This window comes from Perissodus microlepis, chromosome 23, assembly GCF_051167445.1.
Source record: "Perissodus microlepis isolate ML-2025 ecotype Zambia chromosome 23, ASM5116744v1, whole genome shotgun sequence".
Lineage (NCBI taxonomy): Eukaryota > Metazoa > Chordata > Actinopteri > Cichliformes > Cichlidae > Perissodus > Perissodus microlepis.
Genome location: NC_140482.1, coordinates 19199249 through 19226230, shown reverse-complemented (window position 1 = coordinate 19226230; position 26982 = coordinate 19199249). Strand labels below are relative to the sequence as shown.

Genomic DNA, 26982 nt, shown 5'->3' with positions numbered 1-26982 from the left:
TTAACTAGTGACTGAACTCCTTGTGGAAAACAAAGAGTCTAAAATTAAGTCTTGGCAGGAACACATTTGTACTTCCTCTGGCTGCAACAATGAGTTTTACGTTAAAAACCAAAGACTTTCGGGAAAGATCTTTCACTCTCTGTGTCTTAAGCAGTAAGCGGTTTGCTTGGCTAGTTGCACTAAAACAGGAAAATCCACATGCTACCCGTAATGTTAGAGTTTGTAAGGTACTTTATAAATGGGGACTGTGTGAAGGAAACAGAACCAGAAACCAGAACCAGAAACTGGTTCTGAAAATAAATTTGCGTTTGATCTGGAACAACTAGCTGGCTAACCTTAGCTAGCTTTGTTTCCTGTTTGTGTTGGAATCATCAAAATCCCACCAACAAATTAAGATCTGTACAAAGTCAGACAGACAAAGGGTTTATCCTTCAGGTCTCAATAGTGCCTGCAGTAAAAGCACACACTGTAATCCAGCGTGAACACCAAGCCCTTCAAACACATTCATCACAAATAAAAATAACCTTCCTAGTAAACTAGCCCTGACTCTAACCTTTCACTTATCCCAACTCCCAGTGACTGTTTTCTTAGGCAGTGCTGCTCTGACCCATCTATCCCTTGTCTTATTTACATGGGATGTCTGATCACATCATCACAGTGTACTCTGAGCTCTATGCCAGCCCGCAGCCTTTGTGCGTTGACTTGGAAAAAAAAATCCATGGTCATGACAGTGAAAGAGAGCAGCACAAGGCTAAAGGGTTGGAGTTTCTAGATCCTGCAGCCCTGGATTTGTTGATGGTCAATGATATTTGAGGGCATCTTCAGGCCTTGTGAGCTGGCTGGAGTCACAAACCTAACTCCCACAGCAAACAGATCTGAGGAGAAGTAGCCACTATGGACTAGAGATGGACCGATCCGATATTACGTATCGGTATCGGTCCGATACTGACCTAAATTACTGGATCGGATATCGGAGAGAAATAAAAAATGTAATCCGATCCATTAAATATCAAAAAAGCACCTCACAAAACTTGCGACACGGCGTAACTCGGCTCATAACCGTAGCACGTCGGAGCAGTGTGGTCACGTGATAGAGCGGCTGTGTGTATTTGTAGCCTGCTAGCAAACATTTCATCTCCGAGGAAGTTATGTCAGAGAGAAGTAAAGCAAGTGTGTAAGTTCATCTCTGAATGTTTGTAAAGCATTCCCGCGTTAAGCTTAACAACCGATATATAGAGCAACTGCCTCTCTCTCTCTCTCTCTCCTGCTGCTACTTCAATCGTGAAACTGCTTAATGATCAGCTGATTGGCTTTTCTGTCGCGAGTCCGTCTCTCTTCTTTGTTTTTGGCCCACTTTGCACCAGAAAGACGAAACCAGCGGCTGAACAACAGCAGCACGTTTAACCTTGATAAGCTGTTGTTAGAATTTATTTAATATTACTTTCTACACCAGGATCTTTTTCTACGCAGCTGACGGCTGGTAACTGTGCAGGGGCGGATCTAGCAAAGTTTAGCCAGGGGGGCCGATAGGGCATGAACAGGGAAAAGGGGGCACAAAGACATACTTTTCTTTCTTATTCTCATTTAAAATATCTAGCTTTTAATTATTTAATAATTATCTGAATCTTACACCCAAAGTTTTAATCTGATGTAAAATGTATAGAAGTCCATTACTGTATATAGTAACTGTTAAGTCTAATATACCCTAGTAAGCTGTAGTACTTTTTCCTTTGGGAAAATACCATCTGTGAATTCTGCAATTCTGTTGAAGAAAGATGTTGAATCTATTTAATTATTCTTGAAAAATAATTTATTTCTGTGAATTTTTTTCACCCTGCATCAAATTAAAGTTGATTACATTGATTAAGCATCATGAGGAAGAGGCTGGTTCCCTATTTTCTTTTGCTGGGAGTTTGCAACCCTATTAGTTAGGTTGCTTAATATTTCTGCTAAGTACTCTTTAAAATACCAGAATAGGGAGGATGGGGTAGGTTTAACTTTATTAGATTGATCAGTGTTGCTGATCTATGAAATATTTTGGGTGCAGTGTTTTTTTTTTTGTTTTTTTTTTTTACATACAGGTATAACAGAATAGCTTTAGTGTTGTTGTTGTTTTTTAACTTGAGTATGAACTTATACAAAAAGCAGCAAGATATTAAAAAAACAGTTTTATTGATTAAAAAACACTGTATCGGATTCATATCGGTATCGGCAGATATCCAAATTTATGATATCGGTATCGGTATCGGACATAAAAAAGTGGTATCGTGCCATCTCTACTATGGACATCTGAGGCTAACTAATGAAAGGTACCTACTAGCTATCTTTCACAGTATTTTCATTATCTGACAATTAATATGGCTTAATTGTACTAACAGACCATCCAAGATGTCGATGCTCCAGTTAGGCTGAGTGTAAGCCTTGTAGTTTATTAGTCTGTTACTTGGCATTAACTAGCAGTTATCCATTTTTATCCCGTTAGTTTTTTTTCTAATTTTGGATGCTAACCAAGCTAGCTAGTGTTAGCTGATAACTCAGTACACCATCGTCTCGTCCAAATACGGCCACTTCTGGCTCAGAGAGCCATGCAAATCTCTCTCTCTCTCTCTCTCATATATATATATATATATATATATATATATATATGTGTGTGTGTGTGTGTGTGTGTGTGTAGTAGGGGTGCAACAATACTCGTATCGATATTGAACCGTTCGATACAGTGCTTTCGGTTCAGTACGCACATGTATTGAACAATACAAATTTTTTTATTTATTTTATCAACTTTTCTTCTGACGATGCTGTCTATGTTGAGCGCTCAGTGGATCTGCGTTCGACTACTCCGCCTAGGCTGCACTGTCGAGTGCAGATCCACTGAGCGCAGCGCAAGCTAGCAAGACAGAAGCTAAGCTCGTTGCAACATGGCAAATTGAACCTCCTCCACCCTCATTCAGATCTGGCGTTTGGAACTATCTTGGTTTTCATGTGAAGCATGACCCTGATGGTAAGCGCGTCATGGACAAAAGTAAAACAGTATGTTGGATGTGCCACTCAATTGGTGGGAACTAGTGCGTTAGCACAGTTAGCTTGTTAACGTGTTGACGCCGTCCAGCCCCATGCACGGGGCGATCCATGGTAACTCGTTAACGGAGATTTGCCATGTTGTGGCGTTAACGTCATTTCAACGAGATTAACGCTGACAGCACTAGTGGGAACACAACGAATATGACTGCACATTTACTCCGACATCATCCTAGTGCAAAGACAAGTGGAAGCAGACAAAAACAACAAGCAGGCATGCTACAAACTTTACCCGAGTCATTTAGACAGCCGTTAGCACATGATTCTCCTTATGGGGACCTGATATGTTTAATATGCTGCTGAGAATATACCCCAGAAGAAGCGTATAGTATAGCTTTTATTTTGGAAAGAGCCATTTCTCTGTAATAAACTTTCTTTTCCAAAGATGAGTGATTTCTCGATCAGATAGATTTTTTTTTAATTATTATTATTTTGTTGTTTCAGCAACATTAAATTTAAAAACTGTACTTTTGAGTTAAAATATACATTTATAATTTTAATAAATGACAAATTAAAAAGGCATGAACATTTTTTTGTATCGAAAAAATATCGAACCGTGACACCAAAGTATCGAACCGAACCGTGAATTTTGTGTATCGTTGCACCCCTACTATATATATATATATATATGTATACATACACACACACACACACACACACACACACACACACATCTATGATTATGACCTATCTGGGTTTGTGATTAACCTTCTGGCTAATTCAGTTTCAGGTTGAACCTATATTTCCACAGTCTCTCACCTTGCTGTGAGTGGAGTCTTGGGTGGCAGCAAACACACCGTAGGTCTCTAAGGATGGTACACTGTGCGGTGGCTGTGTCAGGACCAGTAACTGCTCCAGCTCCTCAGTCTGTTCCTGTTTATGGTGTCCCAGCAGCTGGTAGGGCTGCACAGTGCTCACCAAACTTTGACAGACCTCCTGTAACGTAGAGTCATTTAACACTGCGCCGTCTGTGCCACTGACGCTGTAATGTTGGTGTCCAGCAGCCACGCTTGGGGGAAAAGCTGAGAGTCCATTTGGGATGCAAGACCCGTTTAAAGTCGGTCCGAGCGGATTATTCTGGAAGCCAGACAACAGAGTGCTCTCACTGCTTACCTGCAGGTACTGGAGGGGGGCAGAGAGCTGTTCCTGTTGCAGCTGCCACTGTGGAGCGTTCGCATGTTTGCTGTCCAGCTCCGTGGCTTTGTTATGGTTGGTGTGATGACGGTTGTGGTGATTCCCCGTCCGTACCACCCAGTGACTGTCAGGTCCCCCCGTCACTGGTCCAGCAGTCAAGCACGCCTGCTGGGAGACACTTTGGGCAGAATCTGAGTTTGACTGGTGGTTTGAGGACCCAAATCTGCCTGTGTTCACCTGTTCCTGCCTCTCGCTCACACCCTCCAGAGAGTCGTGAATGTAGGAGAGGATTTCGTTGTTGGTGAGAAGGTCACTGAGAGTTGGGATGTGATCTGGGTCCAGTTCCACATGCATCATCCTCTCGTCCAGCAGCAGCCGCTCCAGGTCCTCGGCATTTAGGCCCAGATTCTCCAGGGCACTGAACAGTTCGCTATTGGAGCATGTTTCCTCTCCGTCAAGAGACAGAGAGTCCAATGTGGTCAGAAGGGGGTCAAAACTGGAGGTTTTGCCGTTGCGTTCCCCTGGCGACTCCTCGCTAGAGACGACATACCAGCTGTCACCACTGAACAAAGCACCCAGACCATCAGCCCTGCTCTGCTGCTCACTGAAAAGGGTGCTGTGGTAGGACACTTTAGGCTCCGTATCTGGCTGGCATACGTATACGGACTCATCCTGACTCATCAGCGCCCCCAGTAGGGACTTTGGGTCCAGCTCATCTGAAGAGGCCTTCTCTCCTTTGCTTTTCTTGGACTTGCTGCCTCTGGCTTTGCCCTGGAGCGGGTCGGAGAAGCCGTGCAGCGGATATCCAGTTTGGTAGAGCAAAGCCTCACCGGTGGCAAAGGTGAAGGGGAGATGCATAGATCTCTTCCTCAGGTGTTCCCCTCCTTCTTCATCCCTGTGAATGAATCCATTAGAGAGGAGAAATTAAATAAAGAAGAAGAAGAAAAAAAAATCATACTGGAATCAAGAAACACTCACGCCAAAGGCCTCTGAGTGGCGATGATGTAGTCCGGCTTGCCGTTCTTGTAAATGAGCCGGGCATTGGCTTGGACCCACTTCCACCTGTTGTCCTTGGTGAGCAGCCTAAAGACGGTGAGGCCGCTCTCACCCGTCTTTATCACTGGAAAGACAGAGGACACGTTAGAGCCTCTGCTGTGTGCACACACTCACTCACTAATGCTCCCTTAGATCAGCAGGACGATGCTGGCTTTGGCTACATGTACATGTTACACGTGCTGTTTGCACACAGCGATGCGACGCCAAAGCTTCATTTTCATGAGTTCCTCATCTTCCACGGCCTGTGCTCGTGTAATCGAGGTGCAGCTCGTGTTTCTGAGCTTTCTAATGTCAAAAACAAGGGCGAGACTACAAAACCAGCACAAGATTTTTTTAAATACTTTTTTAAAAACTTCCTCTGAAACAATTGCTGTTTCTGAAAAATAATAATTGCTATTTTTAAGCTTGAACCCACACAGAGAAGCTTCAGGAAGTCAATAAACAGAAGAGAGAGATGGATAATTTCTTTTAATTAAATAACAAAGGGATGGATCTGTAAAGTAACATTTAAGATTGAACTGTAGGTCTGTAAATTTTCTTCAAAGCAGACTTGCTGCACAAATACCAACATGGATATATGTGATGTAAACACTGGCATTTTCCCGAGGGGTACAGAGAAAAGGATCACCACTCAAACATACACTGTGGAAAAGAAAGAAAAATAAAAAAAATATTACTTGGGGAAAAAATAAATAATTATCCCCTGTGTTGCTCACACAGTGCTGGTTGGATAAATTCAAGGGTGATATCTATGAAACTTCAATTAAAGTAATACATGCCCCTCTTTGTCCCTTTGTTGTCCTCAAATACTTACAGGTAAAATGTGACAATAGGAAAGAGATACAGCTGTTAGGTTTATAGATCCCTGAACATCTGCTTGCTCTGGTTTAAAAAAAAAGTATCGGGGGAGTGGACACAGCTGGATTATGAGACACGGGTGAAACTAATGAAAGACAATGTGTCTGGGGAGGAAGTAAAATTAAACACTAGATGCTAGAGATAAGAAGCTATCAAAATAAAACAGGAAGTCAGAGCTATAACTGATTAGGGAACTGCACACAAAAGATGACAAGACAGGAAACAGAGGGAACACTCAAAAATTAACATTCACACTCTAAAATTACAAGTAAATTATAATAGAAACCAAAAACCCCCCAAACACTCCAGAAAACATAAAAATGAATAAAAAAAACTAAAACACCAAACAAAGAATTCATCAGTGCTCAAATGTTCAAAAACCCACAATCAGACCTAGGATGATTACAATCTGCCCCGCCGATATATCGATATAAGACACTGGCTGATATATTGGTATTGACATTTTGAAGGTGTGATAAACAAAAATTTCAAAAGTAAAGAAGAGACAGGAGAAACATCCTTTAAGTATATTATGAGTGTCAGCGTTCCAACTGGAACGCTGCAAGCAACCATCTGATCTGAGCAGAGTCGGGCAGAGTGTAAACAAGCAAATAACAAAACTGCACATAAAAAAGTTGGGGAAATCTGTTTATGTTTTGTGCATCTGAAAGAAAAATATCAACTCATATATCATAGTTTTAAATCACCAAATATCGGTGATGGTATCTGTACTGGTTTTGGTCTTAAAACCACTGTATCGGTCAGGCATCAGCTCTTGTTTTTTACTCCTCAGAGAAACGTCAGTTTTTATGTCACATGAAAGGAGACACAGACAGAATACATGATACTGTTTCTACTTTGTGACATCAAATAACAGAGCCAACATCATCTGTCTTCACTTAGGGCTAATAAGATACATAAGCTAATGTAACGTCATTTTTTGTTCATGGTAAATAAAAAGACGCACAGATTTGGTGGAGATCAGTTTGTACTATACCAACAGAAACCCTGAACTTCGCAGATGTACAGATGTTTTAAGAAATCCTGAACCGGATTAGCAGTCTTGTGTTTAAAAAAAAAAAAAAAAAGTAAACAAAATGAATCATCTGCTTTCTTCCTCCAAATCACCAAAAACGTGAAATCATCCTACACAGCTCTGCTCTTATTGTCATTATGAGTGAATTTTTGTGTTCTGGTTTTATTACACGGGGTCTATGATATAGAAGTGATTTATGTGAACCTCGCCTCCCATCTGTGTTCATCAGAGCATGCTGAATGTGCATCTCTGCGTTTCTATGCATACATCTCCCATTCTGTATGCATGAGTAAATGCACACAGCATGTATGTGTATGTACGTGTGTGAGATGTGCCTGGTGGTGGTGGTGCAGGCGTTGCTCGGCGCCATGGTTACACATAACCGGGTTATTCGGTACACGAGGTAAGTAGGACACTTGACTCTGGCTCCTCATCCATGAGCGCCTGTTTGTGAGCTACATGTGTTTGACATGTAATGATGAGCCACATGTGAGGTCAGTAAACTCTGACTCAGATTACAGATTATAGATCATAGAGGAGATTATGCACTGACTCTAATGGGACATTTTCTGTCCTATATGTTTCCTGTGTGCCTACAGCGGATTCCTCAGAAATGGCCAGATTTAAAAGGTTATTTATAGGTTGGAAAATAATCACAAGAACACTCTCATCCTCTGAGTCACATATGGGCAACTATTTCGCCATAGGACAAATCTCAACCCGACCTACAATATCTGTAAAAACGAAAACAAAACTAGGGATTTTCCTGCATACAAAAGACCTGAGTGCCTACAAAAGAAGTTCTGACCTTCCTTTAGTGGAAGGTCAGAACTTCTTAATCTTAAAATTAATCTTGAAATGAACTCAGTCCTCCTCCAAAGACCCAGTTTGTACCAGAAAGAAACTCTCTAATCTGTCACGTTCTTGTATACATTCATTAAACATTATATATCTTCTGTGTGATAACACATAACAGATCAAAGATCAGCTGCCTCCTCACTAAGTGCACCCTTAGTCCCTCCATAACAATTAAATACTAGCCAGGTACTGCTAATCAAATCTGCACATATGTGCACCTCTATAGAAGAAGTTGGGGATGTGTGCTGGTCTGGAGCATTCAGGTGTGTTAACATAGTGACAATTCTCTGAGCAGTGGATGTACCAGTAAATTCACTCCACAGTCAGACCGTGCAATGCTAAGAGGAACTTCAAAAAACCCAAGAGCTACATCTCAGACTCCACAGGCCTCAGTTAGCATGTTAAATGTTGAAGTTCATGATGGTTCCATTATTACCCAGGAGAGCCTCTTCTTTCTAAAAAGAACACGGCAGCACGGCTTAAGTCTGCAAAGCTGCATCTGAACAAACCACAAGACTTCTGGAACAATGTCCTTTGGACAGATTATACCAGCCCAGTGAAGATGTTTGAGCATAACAGACAAAACCAAACTCAGCTTATCAGTACAAACACCTCATACCATCTGTCAGAGCAGTGGGGTGTTGATTCGGGCTTGCCTTGCAGCCACAGGACCTGGACAGCTTGCAGTCACTGAGTCGACCATGAACTTCTCTGTGTACCAAAGTATTCTAGAGTCTAAGTCTGAGGACATCTGTCTGACAGCTAAAGCTTGGACCAAAGCTTGGACCAAAATGGGTCATGCAAGCACAGCAGCAAATCTACAACAGAAGGACTGAAAAAGAAAAGAATGAAGGTGATGAAATGGTCCAAACCTCAACCTGACTGAAATGCTGTGGTGGGACCTTAAAAGAGCTGTACATGAACCTCAATGAACTGAAGTAACACTGTAAAGAAGACTGGGCTAATAGTCCTCCACATAATTGTGAGAAACTGATAAAGTCATACAGAAACAATTACTTCAACTTATTGCTGCTAAAGGTGGTTCTACAAGCTGCTGAACCATGGGGTGTACTCAGCTTTTCACATAGTTTCTGCATTTTGGTTTAGTTTTTGTACTTTCTTGTTGCCATGAAGGCTGGTGTTATGTTCCTGGAGTTTTTGTGCTGAGTTGAGTTTTGGATTCTTGTGTTTTTACTGAGTTTTTGTTCAAGTTTTTGCCTCCTTCTACCTCTTCACTGCAATGTCTTTGTTTTCTTTCCATGTTTCACCGATACTCTTCTTTTAATTATTTCCTGTTTTGCATTTATTTTGGTTTTACTTCCTGATCTTTTCCCTCCTTTCAGATCGTCAGCCCCGTCCTCGCTGCTGCAGAGCTCTGCTCACCCCTGTGTATTATTGTTCAGTCAGACCTGTGTATTTTTACAGTCTTGACCTACACCTTTCAATGTAGTTGTGGTTTTTTGCTTACTTTAAGTCAGACCTCTATCTATATTTAATTCCAGTACTTCCAGTCATTTGCACCAGTAACCTTTCAGGCTGAATGCTGCAGAGAAGTGTACAGAATGTAGAACAGTTGTGACTTACTACGGACGTGATTTTCGGCGCAGTACAGCATGTCAGCAGCGTGGATGAACTGGTATCCTGAACCTCGCACTCTCAGCTCCGCCTCGGTGTATCCCAGAACTATCTTACCCCTAAAAAACCCCCCAAAACAACAAGTGTAAACAAAATTATTAAATAATCAGAATAAATAATCATGTTTGCCAGTGCTATGATATACTTTGCATCGCACGCCATGGGCGTGAAGTCCAGCTTGTGTTTGGTCCTGAAGATCATGTTCCGCGTCCTGATTTCCAGGATGGCTGGAGGCTGGAGGGGCGTGGCGATGGCAAAGAGCGCCAGCTGGGGCGGCGTGGTTCGGTCGCTATCGCACTGCTGCCGGTTCTGGCCGTGAAGGAACTTCAGCCGACCCTGGATGTTCAGCGCCTGAGAAGGTTTGACAGCGTTAAAATCGCGGTGTTAAGTCATTAAATCCGAGGCATTAACTTCATCTCCGTGAAGGCAGTGAGACAAATGAGAGAGCCCAGAGTGGTTCCTGCTCAGATCGAGCTTCTCAGCAGACACATAAGTGCTGCTTCCTCTCTCCCTGTCAAGCAACATCAGTCTTATTTACACTGCTGGGTGATATAGAGAGTAGAAACCACTTCAGGATACACTGTAAACACAGTAACATGACTCTGAGCAGTATTGAAGTGAATGTTACAGTTTTTAGAGGTCTTGTTGAGAAAATAAGACTCCTTATTGTCATTCTTTCAGCAGAACAGCAGGACTCTTAAACTAACCAGTAGAAAACAGAAGTGACATGTTCTGTAATATTAAACTTCAGCCAGGACTTTTGATCTGAAGTTATTTAAAGGCCCATCCATGTGTAATGGAGGTTATTGCAGAGGTAGACCACAAAATAATCCTTTATTGGCTGGTTAAAAAGGCACTGAAACACAATGCCAGAAAGGTAAACAAACTAGGAACATGAGGAATAACATAGGGTAAGAGACAAAGGAAAAGGAAAGACAGGCGTGTATCCACAAACAGGGGTGTCAGGTGATTAGAGAGCTCTGTGAGCTGGGGAGGAAACACGGGAAGCAATCAAACCCAGGTGCAATGAATGTTCCCAAAATTAGTTCCCACGCAAAATTATGGTTGAATTCATGAAATGTACGTGCTGACTTTCTTCTCAAAACCATGAGTATGTTAGTAAATCTGATTCACTGGGAACCATTGGCCTTATGCAATCTCCACACTATCCGTATACTGCCCTGCCCCCATTTCTCAGTTAGCCATTGGGACAAATATCTGTCAGTTCACAATGCAACTGTATTCGCGCAATAAATGCAAAGTGAAACTTTGCAATTGAGAAATGGAAAGAGCAGCAGGAAGACTACCTAACTTAAAAGAATAACAGATACGATAAAAACAACATAAAGGGGTGGAGCTGGAGTGAAAAAAGGTTGCAAAGCAGCTTGCAGAGTTAACAACAGCAACCGTGGTCAGTGTCAAATGTGTTGGTTAGATATGGAGAGGATTTAGCGCTTTAGTGTCTTCTCATTGGTTATGCCTAGCAAACAGAAGGTTTGAACAGCAGGTGGGTGGGGGCACCTTAGAGCTAATCCCTAATATCAAAAATATTAGGAACAAGCCCTAAAGGATGAGGTTTTTAAAGCAACACCCAGCAATAAGTTGATGATGTAAACTTTAACGTGTTGTTAACATGTTTTGTTGTCACCTGAATCCACCTCCATCCTTCATAGCTAAAGGTTTCTGATACTGGAAGTTCAGTAAATATCACAGAAGCCTCAGGGAGGCTGTAACAGAGCAGAATGGTTGGATCAGCAGCCCGCAGGGAGGTTTTTACAGCCTCACAAAAACCTAAAAACACTTTCTCCTGTCTGCTGTCCTTTTCTCACCCTGCTGCATCTCATGTGAAGACCCCTCCTCCCTGTCCTCCTCCTCCTCCTCTGTTAGCTCTGGTTAATTGACCTTGGTGGGTTTCAGAGCCTGAGGCCGTGATGTCAGGAATCTAGCCCCGAATAGCAGGAGGGATTACAGAAAACAAAGCCATAGCAACCGGTAGACCGCGGCAGAAACCTGGCTTACTGCTCACGCAAATGCACGTGTGAGAGGGAGGACTGAGAGAAGCTGGTTCAAAACCCACCACAAGTCCTGCTGAAGTACCTTGGAGCAAGACAACCAACACCTTTAACTCTCTCCTGCATGTGCAAGCCTTCAGGTGTTTCGTAGAACAATAATACATTTTTTAATCAAATAGAAGAAGCTGCCCTCACCTCCGCTCCAATCTATATTTTTTATTTATTTATTAAAATATTATTTTTTGTAACTTTTAACTTAAAAGCCCTAAAAATCTCCACCACTCAACCACATTATGCTTTTCTTGGTGGGAGCGGCAGTGGCCTATGAAGCGTCCACTCTGACTGAGCAAGTTTTCCCCGAGAGCTGCTCTCACCTGCTGTGGGTGGTGGCGAGGATTAAGGGCATTTTTTTCCCCATGACCCCGAGGTTCTCCTAAGGAGGATTATGGGAGTAAATGGTAGCTTCTGATCGCCGATGGTGATCGCCGAGGTGGCACGCCATACCGCCGGCAGTACAGTAGGGTGTAGCGGTGCGCAAAAGTCACAGCTCGGTGTGAACCTCACAGCTTGTTTTTAAGAACCAGCAGAAAAAACCCCAAAACTGTCCATAATTATTTCTGTGAAGATGCAGAATACTGCATAATAAGACTCTGTGGGCTGTCTGCTTGCAGTTATAGAAAAAAATAAAAGGAAAATTCTGCAAAGACAAATCTGCATCATTCGCATGACGAAATTAACAATTAAAGCACAAAAACTGTTTTTATGTACACCCTTAAGTAACAGGCCTCAAAACACATTTTTAACATATTTATTTAAAAATCCTTTCTGCAGCAGGAGGGTGGAGCACTCTATGAGGTCACACTTATCCATGAATAGAAAAAAATGCCTGAAAGTGAGTGTTTTCCAGTTATCTGAAACAGACTTTTGTTCACATTGAATATAAACATCTAACACTGGAATGAGGGAAAATAAAATCGAAGCTGTTCACTTTTATCTGTTTCTTTCCATCCATTCGCTTCCGCTTATCCTTTTTCAGGGTCGCGCGGGGTGCTGGAGCCTATCCCAGCTGTCATAGGGCGTGAGGCGGGGTACACCCTGGACAGGTCGCCAGTCTGTCGCAGGGCCAACACACAGGGACAGACAACCATTTGCACTCACATTCACTCCTAGTGGCAATTTGGATTATCCAATTAACCTATCCCCACAAGCTGCATGTCTTTAGACGGTGGGAGGAAGCTGGAGTACCCGGAGGGAACCCACGCAAACACGGGGAGAACATGCAAACTCCACACAGAAAGACCCCAGCCTGATGGTGGAATTGAACTCAGGACCGTCTTGCTGTGCGGCAACAGTGCTAACCACCATGCCACCGTGCTGCCTGTTTCCTTGTTAAATTGTTAAAATCTAAAGAATAACCCAAAAAGCGTCTCACCAGGAAGCCGAAGGAATTGTCCAACAAACAGCGGAAGCGGCAGACGAAACTTCGCTCCAGGAAGGACGAGTTTTCAGGGGGAAGCTGTTCGGGATTGTAGCTCACCAGGCAGGAAGAGGTCGACACCGATTTCCCATCTGAGAACGATATTTTTAAATGACATTTTTACCGTGTGGGTGTATATATATATATACAGTCATTGTAACAAGAACGTACACCCTCTGTCTGTTCTAAGGTTTTTATCAGGACATAATCAAATAATATTTTCCGTATGACTTTATCAGTCTCTCAGTGGATCCATTATGGCCCAGTCTCCATTCAGTACTTTGCACTGTCTTTTCCAAGCGATTTCAAGTCCATCAATCTACACTGAGTGACTGTTCAACTAAGACTGATGTACCTCCATGGATGTGTGCTGTGAAATCAACTGTGAGTTGTGGTTTAGTGGCTGATGTGCAGTCTTCTGTGTGTTTTCCTTTGTGTGCATGCACTATAACATTTAGACCAACTCTCGAGAGGGTTTAGTCAAAGGTCACCTCTTCTGGCCTCTCCGTGACCTTGGTTCAGCAGAAACCAGCACATCTCCTCTCTCTCTCTCGACTGGATTTGATCTTTCAGCTCTACAGTTTTTACAGAAATAAACCATCTTCGGCCTTTCAGTGCTTCATAACAACACCACACTTAGCCAGTACATCCACAGCTGTAATAACATTTACACGAAAGTCTTTCTATATATATGTTATTTATGCTTGCCGGGAGATTTATAATTCTAATTGGACCACAATTACCAAATGTAATTGGAGCCATTTGTAATCCAGTGTTAAGCCAATAGATATATAACTGAAGAAGCCACATTTGGAGTGTGTTATGTGTTTCTGTTGCCACTAACTTGGCCTGATTATGAGCTATGATCTATGCTCAATGCCAAGCTTTTGTCATACTTTAATTAACGAAACTAAGAAAAAGGGACTATCCACAGGGGAGAAGTTGTTCTATGAGTCTTTAATTTGAAATATCCCAATCAGAAATCCCTCATTTGATCCGACTTAATGTTAAGTGAGAGTCCTGATATTATGAGCCATATATAGTAAACTGAGAAAAATATCGTGTGAGCACAATACTCAAATAATGCTGATAGGTGTGGTTAGTTTTATGGGTGATTAACAAAAGTTATGCTGTTTTCTAAACACAGGCGCAGTCAGTTAATTTCATTAGCAAGTGCAAAAAATAAAACAATTAGTAAACTGTGTGTCATAAACATCAGTAAATCTGTCCATGTCTGATTTAAATATTCTCCTCCCTACAAATGCATTCAACAGGATCAGTCGATGAAATTTCTGAGTTCCCACCTCTTGCATTCAATCTCATCACTGTGCTGTCTCTTTAAATACACACAGAACCCTGGTTGGGTTGGCACAACTTGTTTGTAAATCTGTCTCTAAGTTAGGCTAATGTTGGTTTCTGTTAGACAGAGAGAAAAAAAGAAAGATGTGTACATTAGAGCCCAACTTATACATCGGACGATATTAGCTATTTGCTGATATGTCAGCTGATATGTCAGATAGTATCAGCATTTACAACGGCTGACAAATAAAAATTAAAAAAAATTAAAAAGCGATGGGTAAAAACCCTGTAACTATCTTATGCATCATATATAGTCGTATTATCTTAGTAAATAATAAACAAAATAATTAAAAATTACATGTGACAAATATTAGGGAAAAGAATATTGGCCTATATTTTAAAATCACCAAATATCAGTATTGGTGTTAAAAATCCTATGCTGGCTCTAGTAAAGGATACATTTGTTGATGTTTGGGGTTTCACTTTACCTTTCCTTTTTTTTCATATTGTGTTTTATGTGTTGAGCTATTCTGCTTTATTTCAATCAATCCTAAAACTGTGGCAAATTTTTCTGTGGCCTTCTTTAATTCTGCACCCTCTGTTACTGACTGTTCCATACCTCCTATGGCTGATGTCTTTGCAAATTCTTTGTTATCCACATGCTCCTCTATCCTCGACGCTGTGGCACCTCAACTTTGGTTAAACGACTCTACACGTGCCCTACGACGTGCGTGTTGCCGAGCTGAGAGGAGGTGGAAAAAAGATAAGCTCCAGGTATCTTTTGACATTCTACGTACGAGCCGTCTGAAATTTCAATATGCTGCTAAAATGGCTAAAGCAGCTTTCTTGTCAGACATTATTGTGACTAATGGACATAACCCTTGAACGCTATTTAAAATTTTTAACTCAGTGGTCAGTCCCTGTCCTGAAATACCGAGGGTGTCCTCCCCGGCTCTCTGCGAACAATTCTTAAATTATTTCACAGATAAAATTTAATCTCTTAAGTCTCCACACTCTTCAGTGGTGAGCCCTGTTTCCATCCCAGGATGTTTATCAACTTTTAATCAGTTTGAGCCGTCACTCCCTACCCTTAAGCAAATAGACTCTGTGCACCTTAGCATATGCTACTTCTGGTGGGGAAACTCCTGTAGGGTGCTTCGTTTCCGGTGTGATACTTGCTCCTTGTTTACGGCCGTTTTTTCCAAAACAAGTCAACCAAATAGATGAATCAAGCTGCGATTTACATTTCTCGAGATGTCTTGGGCATTTACGGAATATATCTGTAGATGATTTTTATCCACTTGTCAATATTGTTCCCCCGTGCCTCAGAGCAACAGAGAGAAAGGATTCAAGTTCTATATTTCTCAGTATTTGTATACAGCGGTCCCTTGTTTATCGCGGGTGTTATGTTCTAAAAATAACCCACAATAGATGAAATCCGCGAAGTAGCCAGCTTTATTTTTTACAATTATTATAGATATTTTAAGGCTGTAAAACCCCTCACTACACACTTTATACACTTTTCTCATACAGGCATGAACAGTTTCACACTTTCTTGTTTAAACACTCTCAAAGTTCAAACCTTTGTAGAAAAATAAGTCCAGTATTATAGAATGAAACCAAAGATCAAACCCTGTTTTCAGGTCCAGAGCATGGGAATAGAGCAGCTGTGAGAGAATTCAACATGAATCATCATGAATCATTAATGAATCAGTGAATCAGAAGTCCAATTTTTTGTGCGATGGTTATCTTCCTCTGCCTTTTGGGTGCTACCGCAGGTGCCTTTGACGGTGTAAGACGTTTCGTCGACATTGTTGTTTGTTGGGGAAAAAACATACAGTACAGCACTTCAGAGTCACACTGCTAGTGATCGATGCAGCGATTCTGTACTGTACAGGAGAGACGGCACGGAGGAGATCGACAATGGTCTGCAGCCGATCAGGACGCAGAACACAATGCGATGTGTAGAAAAAAAAACAAAAAAACAAAGCATGCAAACTTGCTCAAAAAAAACTGTAAAAAAGCGAGGCCGCGAAAAGTGAACCTGCGAGGGACCACTGTAATTTTGAAGGTAAGTCACAACATAACCTTCGTAAATACTAACGTATAGAAACCCTTACCAGCAATCATTCATTTATTTTTTTGTGGCTTTTTTTCACGGTTTGTTGACATGCTGTGTAGGTGTGTACTTGACTAGCTGATATCGACATAACGGGGGAAACATCTGGCTTTGACTATTGTTCACCTGTAGTTTGAATGCTGAACATTTGCCTTTTTAAATCATAAGAACTGTCACTATAGAGAGATGTGCTTCTTAATGCGAATGATGTGTCTTCTTTTGCATTTTGTAATGCAGTTCTGCTTGTGTTGAGTGATGTAAACAACCGATCGATCTAAACTCTTTAAGCATCAAAATTGATCATTTGATTTTTTTTATGACACAGTAATGGTGAGTGCTCCCACCTTCTTATCTTTGTAACTTAAAGCGATCTTTCTGTTTTCGTGTTTTGGACATGATTTTGGAGTACATCTTCGCAGTAGCGATTGACCGCAAAGTAAAGCTACCGGAAATGTACAACCCTAAATCCGGAAGTTAGAGTTTTCTCGTGCACAGGGTCTATAGTTGAACAACTGAAAAATACCAATTCTGTACACGATATCCTCCCATCTCGCATTAGCAAGGATGGTTTTAATGCAATTGGGCCTAGTATTCTATCTTTAATGAATTCATCATTGTTTTCGGGCTGTGTCCCATCAGCCTTTAAACATGCTGTAGTGCAGCCTGTCCTCAAAAAAAAGGAGTCTTGATCATAATGACCCTGCGAATTATAGGCCAATTTCCAAACTCTGTTTGTCTTTCAACCACGTCATAGTACTGAAACAGCTCTGCTGAGAGTCCTTAATGATCTTCTCCCTAATTGCCGACTCAGGACGCTCCGCGGTCTTAGTCTTATTGGACTTGTCCTCAGCCTTTGACATGGTGGACCATAATATTCTACCAACAAGGCTAGAACATACAGTGGGCATTAGAGGTAACACCCTTAACTGGTTTAAATCGTACCTTTCAAACAGGTCCTTCTCTGTCACTCTGGGTACCTGTTCTTCTTCTGTTGCATATTCCTGCTGTGGTGTGCCTCAAGGCTCTGTGTTGGGCCCCATATTGTTCTCACTGTATATGCTACCTCTAGGCTCTGTCTTTGAAAAATACAACATCTCATTTCATTGTTATGCTGATGATATACAAATTTACTTCCGGCTAACTGATGATGTCGCACTGTCACTGCACTGCTTCCTAGAGTGCATGAGAGAAGTCAAAGAATGGCTTTTGGGCAACTCCCTTATCTTAAACGAAAAGAAAACGAAGATTGTGGTGTTTGACAGTCATATCCCCCGGGGCCAACTAGCTGATACTTTTGGATCCCTTGCCACTTTCTTCTCTGACACTGTTAGCAATCTAGGTGTTCTGATGGATAGCTCTTTCAAATTCGATAAACAACTGTCCTCTGTAGTCAAATCTAGCTTTTACCAACTGTGTCTTATTTCTAAGGCTAAGCATTATATACCGCACAAGGATCTTAAAAGGTTATTCATGCCTTTGTGACCTCTAGATTGGACTACTGTAATTCCCTCTACTTCGGTCTCCAATCTGCCCTTCTCCATAGATTGCAGCTTGTCTAAAATGCTGCGGCACGCCTTTTGACTGGAACCAGAAGGTTTGCCTCTATCACCCCTGTCCTTGCTGATTTGCACTGGCTCCCTATCAAATACCGTATTGAATTTAAAATATTGCTACTTACCTTTAAAATCCTAAACAATACTGCGCCTAGCTATCTGGTTGAACTCCTTAGACCAGCGGTCCCCAACCTTTTTTGCGCCACGGACCGGTTTATGCCCGACAATATTTTCATGGACCGGCCTTTAAGGTGTCGCAGATAAATACAACAAAATAAAACTAGTACCGGTACCGAAAAAAAGAAAATTTATTCATAACACACGTGAAAAGACCAAGGAAAACCGATTAAATGATAAAAACGATAACAAAATAACGCTGAAAACCAATAAAAACCCTGAAAACTATACATTTCACACCTGAGCCTCAACTCTCGCGGCCCGGTACCAAACGACTCACGGACCGGTACCGGTCCGAGGCCCGGGGGTTGGGGACCACTGCCTTAGACCATACACCCCTGGGAGAGCCCTCAGATCATCAGCCCAATTACTCTTCGTACAGCCTAAATCTCGCCGTAAGACCATAGGTGACCATGCATTTTCCTTGGTTGCATCGAATTTGTGGAACAACCTTCCCATTGCTATTTGCACATCCATGTGTTTCTATTGATTATGATTCGATATTTATACCTTATTTAACTTTTATTCTTGCGTAATTAATGCTATTGACCTGCTAGCATATTCGGGACATTGTTAATGGTCTTTTATTATTCATGTTTTAATCTGCTGTACTATTGTGAAGCACTTTGGTCTTTAAGTGTGCTATATAAATAAAGTTGTTGTTTATTAATCCCTGCTGTTATAATTTGGGTCACACAAGAATTTCAAAACTTAATAAATAAAGTTTCTCTTATCTCTTATCTTGTGACGGCTGCTCAGAGAAGTCCTTCCGGATCAGGTTTACTGCCTTGCTAACAAGAACACTGTCATTACTCTGGCCTAGACTTCGGTTTTATTTTACCCTCTCTACTTTAGTTTAGTGAACCAGACTGTCTCCGTGAAGCAGACCTGGAGGATCTGTTGAGGGTTCGAGGCTCACAGGGGGGTTGAGGGCCCAGTGCAGGTTCCTCTTGAATTCCTGCTGGTCATCAGTGTGGATCAGCTCAAACACACTCTGGTGCATCACATCAGTCTAAAAGGACAGAGAAGAAGAATTTAAAGGTCGGTCATTGTGGAACACAAGTCAAATTTTAAGCCTAATGAACTTTTTTATTTTATACAGTAATGCAGACCAAAGAGTATGAGTAAAGGTGGATGTTTTGGTGGAGCAGGCACTATCAGGAGGTACCCTGAGGGGTGCGCTTGATTCCGTTTGCCTTGAAGTGGAGCCAAGAGAAATCAAGTGTCACTGCGACTTTGCTTCAAAGAGCTGAATCTGAGCCAGAGACCTGCTGCGACTCCGATATCTGTTGTCCAGACCCGCCACGACCTGGCTTTGGACCCCAGTGAAACAACACTCCACCCTCCTCCCACTGTGGGAGGGGTCAGCGCGGGGTCACAGAGAGGAATGTTGACAGGTCGAAGTGTGACATGAAATGCGTTTCAAACATCAAACCAAGAGAAGGAGTTCATATCATACAGCCAATACTGCAGCTGATGAATGGATGTTACCTTCACTCTTATTATTTATCCTGTATACAAATATGTGAGAAAGCGGCTAAAAGAAATAATGAAGCTAGAGTGTAATTATGACACTTCCCATGATAGTTAGTTACAGAAACTAAATTTAGTCTTTGGAAGTCACGAGGAATAACATGCCTGCGTGCAAAAATATTTAGAGTATGAGGATAAAATTCTGCATAGCATCATTAAAAATGAGTGAAGTTACAAAAAACAAAGCAAGTGATAATTCAGAAGGAGTCAGGTGGGAGGAACTGATCTTTCTGGAATAACCTGAGAGGATATGAAGATGACTGTTATTGTATTTCTTTGCGTTAGCCTGTCAGTTGGAGATAACGGGTATCATGGTGGTGTTTATCGACTTTCTCTGATAAGCCAGACTTTCTGCTTCCGGCCTTTCACGCATCATGTGTCAGGGTATGGCTGCATGGGAGGTAAGAGATGGACTCAGCAGACAAAAAGTAAACTCAAAATCCAGCTTTAATGCTGATTGTTCACAGGAACAACAAAAAAGACCAAAACCTCTGCAGGGCTGAAACCAGGAAGGACAAGAACAAAGGACAAGGAACATTAACCCATTAACGTTACTTTGTAGTACACCCATAACAATACTGAGACCACCCATACTTCTTGAACAGGTAAATAGCTAAAAAACAAGAAATAGCAATAGCATGTTAGACCAGGAAGTAGAAACAAACAGAGAGGAGATCAGGCACAAAGAATATTAACAACACCAGAACAAAATTAGAAACCAAAATTTAAAAAACAAAAAAACAAAACAAAACTCCACAAACACATGATAAAAACCCCAGGACTGATTCTATCTGATAAGTCAGAGGATCCTCTTTTTATTTTGCTTTTATTTTATAAGAGCAGAAACTTGTCTAACACCCTCTGTGAAGTGAGCTTCGGTTCCTTCCTTCAGGACGTGGGAGTACAGTCCTGTAGCTTTGTGGTTTTATATCTCACAGGATGGGGTATGGATTTCCTTCTCTATTATGTTGTATCATGCTTATCTGTTGATGACTCACCGACTGTGAACCAAATCTACTTATAAGTACAAATAAAGTAACCTGAACCTAAGACTGCTCCTGAGCACATGGGGGTTAACTTTGGCAGGCCCTGGAGCGAGATATTTCATTCTCTCTGCTAATTAAACCTCAATTGTCTGCACTCCTTCATAACTTGTGTCGCTGGTTTTATTAAGCCCAATGGTTGTCCTGTCACATTGTGTTGTGCATGTTATGTAGGAAAACAAATCCTCCTCGTGTCCCTCAGCTGTGTTGCTTAATCGTGCGATTGGGGTCTCCTGGGTGTCACCCTACGTCGGCTTGTTTCCAAACACTGCACGTGAGCAGGAACGGCAGCTTCACCCCGGATTTGAGCTTGTTTGGTAAACGCAAAGTGACGGGCCTCAGGTGGATGGGGAAGTGAGGGGTGAAAGGTCACGTTCACACCCCGATCCGTGTGTGTTTGTTTACAGTATGCTCACATACACTGTGTGAATATCTAAACCTACAGTCCAGATTTAGACGCAGATAGTAAGACTTTGGGTAATTTGATAATCGCGTTGTCCAGAATGAGATTAGACTGGACGCAGTGTCGCCTCGTCATAAAGCCAATTGGATTAAACCTCCCGTTCCATATGTGCGCTTCCTTCAATCCTCTTGCTGCTCTCGCAATCTACTTCATCTCAAGAAAATAAACAAAGGCAAAAAGAGCAGGAATGACCAAACGAGTGGACAACAAGGGTCACTCAGATCCTCATCCAAATTTCCACCAAACTCCAGCATCTTCACTCCAGGGCCTGTCCTACTTCTTGCTGGGATTCTGCTTTGCTGTGTACCTTTATCTGAGTCGAAGCTCCAAATGGTTCATTCTTCAAATCTGTGCTTTGATAAATAAAATTCAGTTTTTTGAATTTGAGGATGTGTTTTATAAGGTTCTGTAGTATCTTTGTATACAATGCTGAAAAACCCAGCGTCCACATAAAAAGCAAAATAAATACATACAAACCTCTTGAAGTTTACTTTTTTGTACTTTGCCATCACGTTCTTAAGAGTTAACAGATTTGTTGACTGATACCATTAGCTAGAAACAAGGAGATACAACACTCTGTCTTCTTGCTGTAACCATAACAACATCATGTAATCCAAAGTCTGACCTCGGTTTAATCATCAGTTGTAGGAATTCGTTACCTGATGGAAGCCGAGGTAATCCTGGATGGTGTGAGAGCAGAAGAAGATGATCCCCTCAGCCGTGACCACCAGAACGAAGCCGTTAAGGGCCTGTGAAGAGAAAACCTGACGATTGTATCATCTCACTGATGGTGATCACGTTTGTGATGTGACCTGATAAAACAGGAATGGGTCAGCGAGGTAAGTTTTGGATAAGTTTAACATACTCAAGATGCTGACATTCTTATGAAGCCACCGAAAAATATTGTACAAAACAACTTTCATCCAGCATCTGATATTCCAACATGATCTCAGCCAACAGTGTTCAACAGTATAACTAAATATATGAATGAGTTACAAACAACAACCCCACCACCCCGACTCCATACAGCTACCATGTAGTGCAGTCTATCCACAGAATTCAAAGTTGGACATTTTAAATGCGACAGAGTCACTTTTGGAGGGAGCCTCTAGTGGCCACTAGAAGAAAGGCAGTTTTAGGTACAGACGCTGCAGCTTATTTAAATCTTTCGTCTTTACATGTGCTACCCTTAGTGTAAAAAAGATTAACTGAGAGTCCCACACTCGTCTCGCTCATGGCCTAACCCACCATCGCCCAAGGACACCGTGTGTGGAACTGAGACACTCCAATAGCTTTTACAAAACTGCTTCATTTTGCACTCTGAGACTAAGAACGACCTCCCTTTTGTTCTGTAATTATATGGAATAATCTCAGCAGAAAAGCTGCTTTCTAGATATTTCATAAATTACATTTACAATGTCATTTAGCTGGAGGTAAAAGACAGAGCAAATTAAGACTTCTGAATCTCAAACTCCAGCTCTGATTAGTTCATAGAGGACCAAGAAGAGTAAAGGCTGCAAAACAAGAGCGAGCAGAGAGGAAACAAGCAGGGATGAGACTTCTCCCCGGGGCCTAGAGAGAGGCTGGAGAGGAGAGGATGTCAGTTCAAAGAGAAGTCATGTGGCGGAGGAGGAGGTTGGAGGAGAAGGAGGTCACTACTGAATGACTAACACCTCCATCATTGCTCCTCCTCTCCCTCCTCAGAGCCCCAGGGCACCGTGAGGAAGTGATGACACGGTGTCCCGACGGTGCCGAGAGTCACAGCGGCATGCTGCCAGCATCCGCCCGCACCTCTCCGATGAGGACCAAGATGCTTGCGACCTCCGTAGACACAAAGTCTTTATATGAACGGACATGCATGCAGCAGACGTCTCCGCTTTCCGCACGAGTCCCCGGATGGGTTTCTAAGACTCGGATCACTGCTGCTGGGCCAAAACTCAATGTTTGCTTTTGAAACCTCTTTGAAAATCCATTGCAAGATGTCAAAAATGCATTAGCATCAGGCCTGGAACGAGACAGGGTCTCTCAGCTGCTGAATAATTCACACTGTGGAGGCAAGTGGGAAGTGGGGGGTCTCACTTGAGGAGGGGGCTGCCAGCAACCCAAACTCTGATTTCTTCTAATAAAACCTTCATCCACCCAACTGTCAGTTCTGCTTCCCTGTAATCACTGTAATCAGCTCACAGTTGATCATTATGTCCTTTTGACTGTCCTTTTAATTATACTGCCCCTTTGTCATTTTTACAACTACCGAGTGCCCTAATCCTTTTAAAAAATGTATTCTACATTTGTAGAATTGTATTATACAAACTGTGAATGTATTGCTAACTACAGGTTTAAAATAAATGCACTGGTCTACAGTTTAGACTCACAACGATCAGCTGCAGGTATATTAGCGACAGATAAAGAGGGACGGCTGCAATTTTTACCAGGAATGTGTAAAAATTCCCCTTTCAAACTAAGAGCAAAGATATTTCCCACGAGTAATAAATAATACTAATAATAATAATAATAATAATAATAGTACAGCAGCTGCCAAACATAATTGGATTACAAACCTGAGTCCAGCTTAAGTGTGGGAAACCAGTAAGTGTAGTTTTAACTATTCACTTTTATCATATGGATCTACAGTTTTTACTTATTTTCTGTCATGTATCACATGTTCCAGAGCTGCTCAGAATTCAAATGATGAGGTCAGTATATGCACAAATAATCCCCCTAAGACAAAAACTCGGGATTCAGAATGCTCTAAACCCTCAGTCTCCCCTAGTTTTTCTAATCTTGGTTCTTTATGATGTCATAGGGAGCAGATTTCCCTGCTGGCTGTGGAGGTTCTCAGTCATCCAGGTCATGGTGATCTAAGGAGCTTGGAAAGAAAAGTGACTGGACTTCTTTAATCAGGTATCTGAGGCCTGGTGGGAGTCAAGAAGGTCGTTGACCCACTTTTGATCATGTCCCTAATATGATATCCCTAATATCGTCATCTCAGGTACAGAAGTCCCATGCACCTGCTGTTCAAAAGGGCCTGTTTGTGAGGGACAGCCAATCAGAAGAAAACTTGCTTAAAGGGGAGGAGCTAAAAAAGCTCGCTTCAGAAGAGGAACTGAAAGGCTCCGAATAATAAGGATCATTTTGAGCTGTGGATGAGGAGAAATGAGGAGAATACACCTGTTAAACAAACAGATGTTAAAATATTAAACAGAATAAAATCTGTATCTGTGCAAAGTGTGCAAACACACACACACGCACAGTACACAGTGGAGTGGCACACATGTTCTGTGTATAAATATTTACAGTAGCTTCTTCTGTCTGCAGGTCGGTCTCGGTCTCTGGAGACCGAGACCGAGACCGAGTGTGTTTGCATGTGTGTTCGTGTTATAAATGTTTGTGCGTTCCCTGAAAGACGACAACCCAGTGGCAGCAAACAGTGCCAACAAAACACAGGAGAACTGTGTGTGAGTGTGTGTGTGTGTGTGTCTACTCCAGCCTCAAAGACGAATTTAAAGCTTCGCCTTGTCTAATCCGACCCTCTCCTCTTCCTGTTCTGTGCAGAGTGCTCTGAGTCGGCTGTCAGTCCTCTTTATCTCTGCTCCCGCACACACAATCAGCACTGGGCTGTGTGTGTGTGTTAGATTCAGGGCTATACTGTGAAACATCCAAGAATACTTTAAATGCTTTTAGTTTATTTCCACCAACACACTTTGTTCGTCTTCACTTCAATAATAGATGCCCTCACCGGATCTGTATAATTCATGGACTGCTGTCTCTAAAAGAGAGCAGTTGAAGACAGGAAGGTTCAGCCTTCCTCTTCATTGGTGCGGCTCACCGAGCCCTTGGGATCAATGCATTTATCAATAAACAGATTGAGGTCGGTGAACTCTGTGTTAAAGTCTGTCTCTAAAATTATCTGCATTTTATAACTGGTCAATTCAAACTTTTATTCTGAGCGCCCTCTATGGGTTATATACCAGTACCAAAGACACTGAATAAAAATGTCAGCCATCTACCAGAATGACCTCCAAACATTGTCTTTTCTTGAGGTCTAGTTTCGGCTGTTTTGCTGAATCAAAAGTTTTGCTGACGCTGAAGAGGTACATTTCAGGTATGTCCTGTTATATAATGTGTGGACTACATTGCCGAACTTGCTAGCAGAAGAAGGCTTATGTTTCACATCATCCTTTAATCGACTGGAAAATGAAACAAACAAAATGGAAAGAAGAGCCATGATGACACCTACCAAGGGCTGGGCGATATGGCCTAAAATCCATATCGCGGTTAAATTTGAAGCATGTGCGGTAACGATATATATCGCGATATATTCTTGTCTTCTGTATACCGTATCTTCTGCACTATAAGGCGCACTTAAAATCCTATAATCTGGTGCGCCTTATGTATGAATTCTGGTTGTGCTTACTAGAGGTGGGAATCACCATACATCCCACGATACGATATTATTGCAATTTTTAAAAATATTTTGCGATATTCAGATTCTGTAAATAAAGGTAAACTTTATCAATATTCATTTTATCTAATATCAAAGTCTCACACTCAGTCTTTCTCTCATTTCAGTCAGTTTTATTGTTGACAAACTGAACGGTTTGTATTACAGTCTAGTCCAACTTAACTGAATGCAACCATCTGGTACAATTATAGCTATTCTGAACTATGCAATTTATGAAAACTATGCAGCCCCTTCAGCAACTGAAGAATTTGAAAGTAAATTAAAACAAAATATAATTTTACATTAAATAAAAAAGTTTTAAACTTAATTAAAATAAAACATGTCTTAAATTAAAATAAGTAAACTGTCATGTTTATTGCTGCCAAAAAAAAGTTAAACACATTTGGACAGTGAAGGAATGTCAGGATTCTTGCTCAGAAAAAGGATCAACATGCTCTGAAGTCAGAGCACAAAAACCTTTTTTGTAACAAAATATCGATTTCTGCTGTCCCTGTATCGATACATTATTAGCAAACAAAATATCACAATACTACACAGTATCGATTTTTTCCCCCACCCCTAGTGCTTACTGACCTCGAACTGATTTTATGTGGTACACAGTGCTCAAAAATCTGTCAAGAAATGTTTAAGTACGACTTTCGTAAGCTACGAAGCCACACCGCTTGATAGATTTTCGGAGCATTATGGCTACCGTAGTCAGGAGCCTCGCAGAGTAATCTGGGTCCAAAACTCAGTCCACAAAACTCCCAAAGTCAAACGAACACTGCGCCATCACTGAGAGTTAAAAACTGTCTAAATACTTTCATCTTTAATAAAATGATCAGCGTCCTGCTTTATCAGGTGTAACAATCAAGTTTAACATCAGGCTTCCGTGAAAACAGAATTTATCCATGAAAACAGAATTTAGAAGCTAGCAGGAAGTTAGCTAGCTAGTTTCCACCCAAACATCATATAGCATGTTCTGACTGAGAGATTTCTGAAAAATTTAAACGTACAGCTCTGCCATCGCTTCCAACATAAATGAAGACAGAAAACTAAACAGCAGTGACTTTTATAGAGTTGCTGAAGTTGGACTAGCTGGTATATAATGATGTGCTATGTGATCGCTAGCGACACAGCTATGTTAGCATAACATTAACGCAGTGAAGCTGGAGGATGAATGCCAAACTTTTTTCCACTCGATAAAAGT

General features: G+C 41.6%; 1 protein-coding gene across 1 annotated transcript in view; it reads right to left on the bottom strand.

The window, feature by feature from the left end:
- The window catches only part of ahr1b (aryl hydrocarbon receptor 1b), a 55532-nt gene that overhangs the window by 8547 nt on the left and 20003 nt on the right, over positions 1–26982 (bottom strand). The window contains exons 4-10 of the mRNA XM_084920903.1: positions 21991–22080; positions 19181–19304; positions 13100–13236; positions 9801–10006; positions 9605–9714; positions 5191–5332; positions 3838–5107 (exon numbers count right to left, since the gene is read on the bottom strand). Coding sequence (XP_084777029.1) covers positions 3838–5107; positions 5191–5332; positions 9605–9714; positions 9801–10006; positions 13100–13236; positions 19181–19304; positions 21991–22080 — 2079 coding nt within the window. The remainder of the gene's footprint in view (positions 1–3837; positions 5108–5190; positions 5333–9604; positions 9715–9800; positions 10007–13099; positions 13237–19180; positions 19305–21990; positions 22081–26982) is intronic.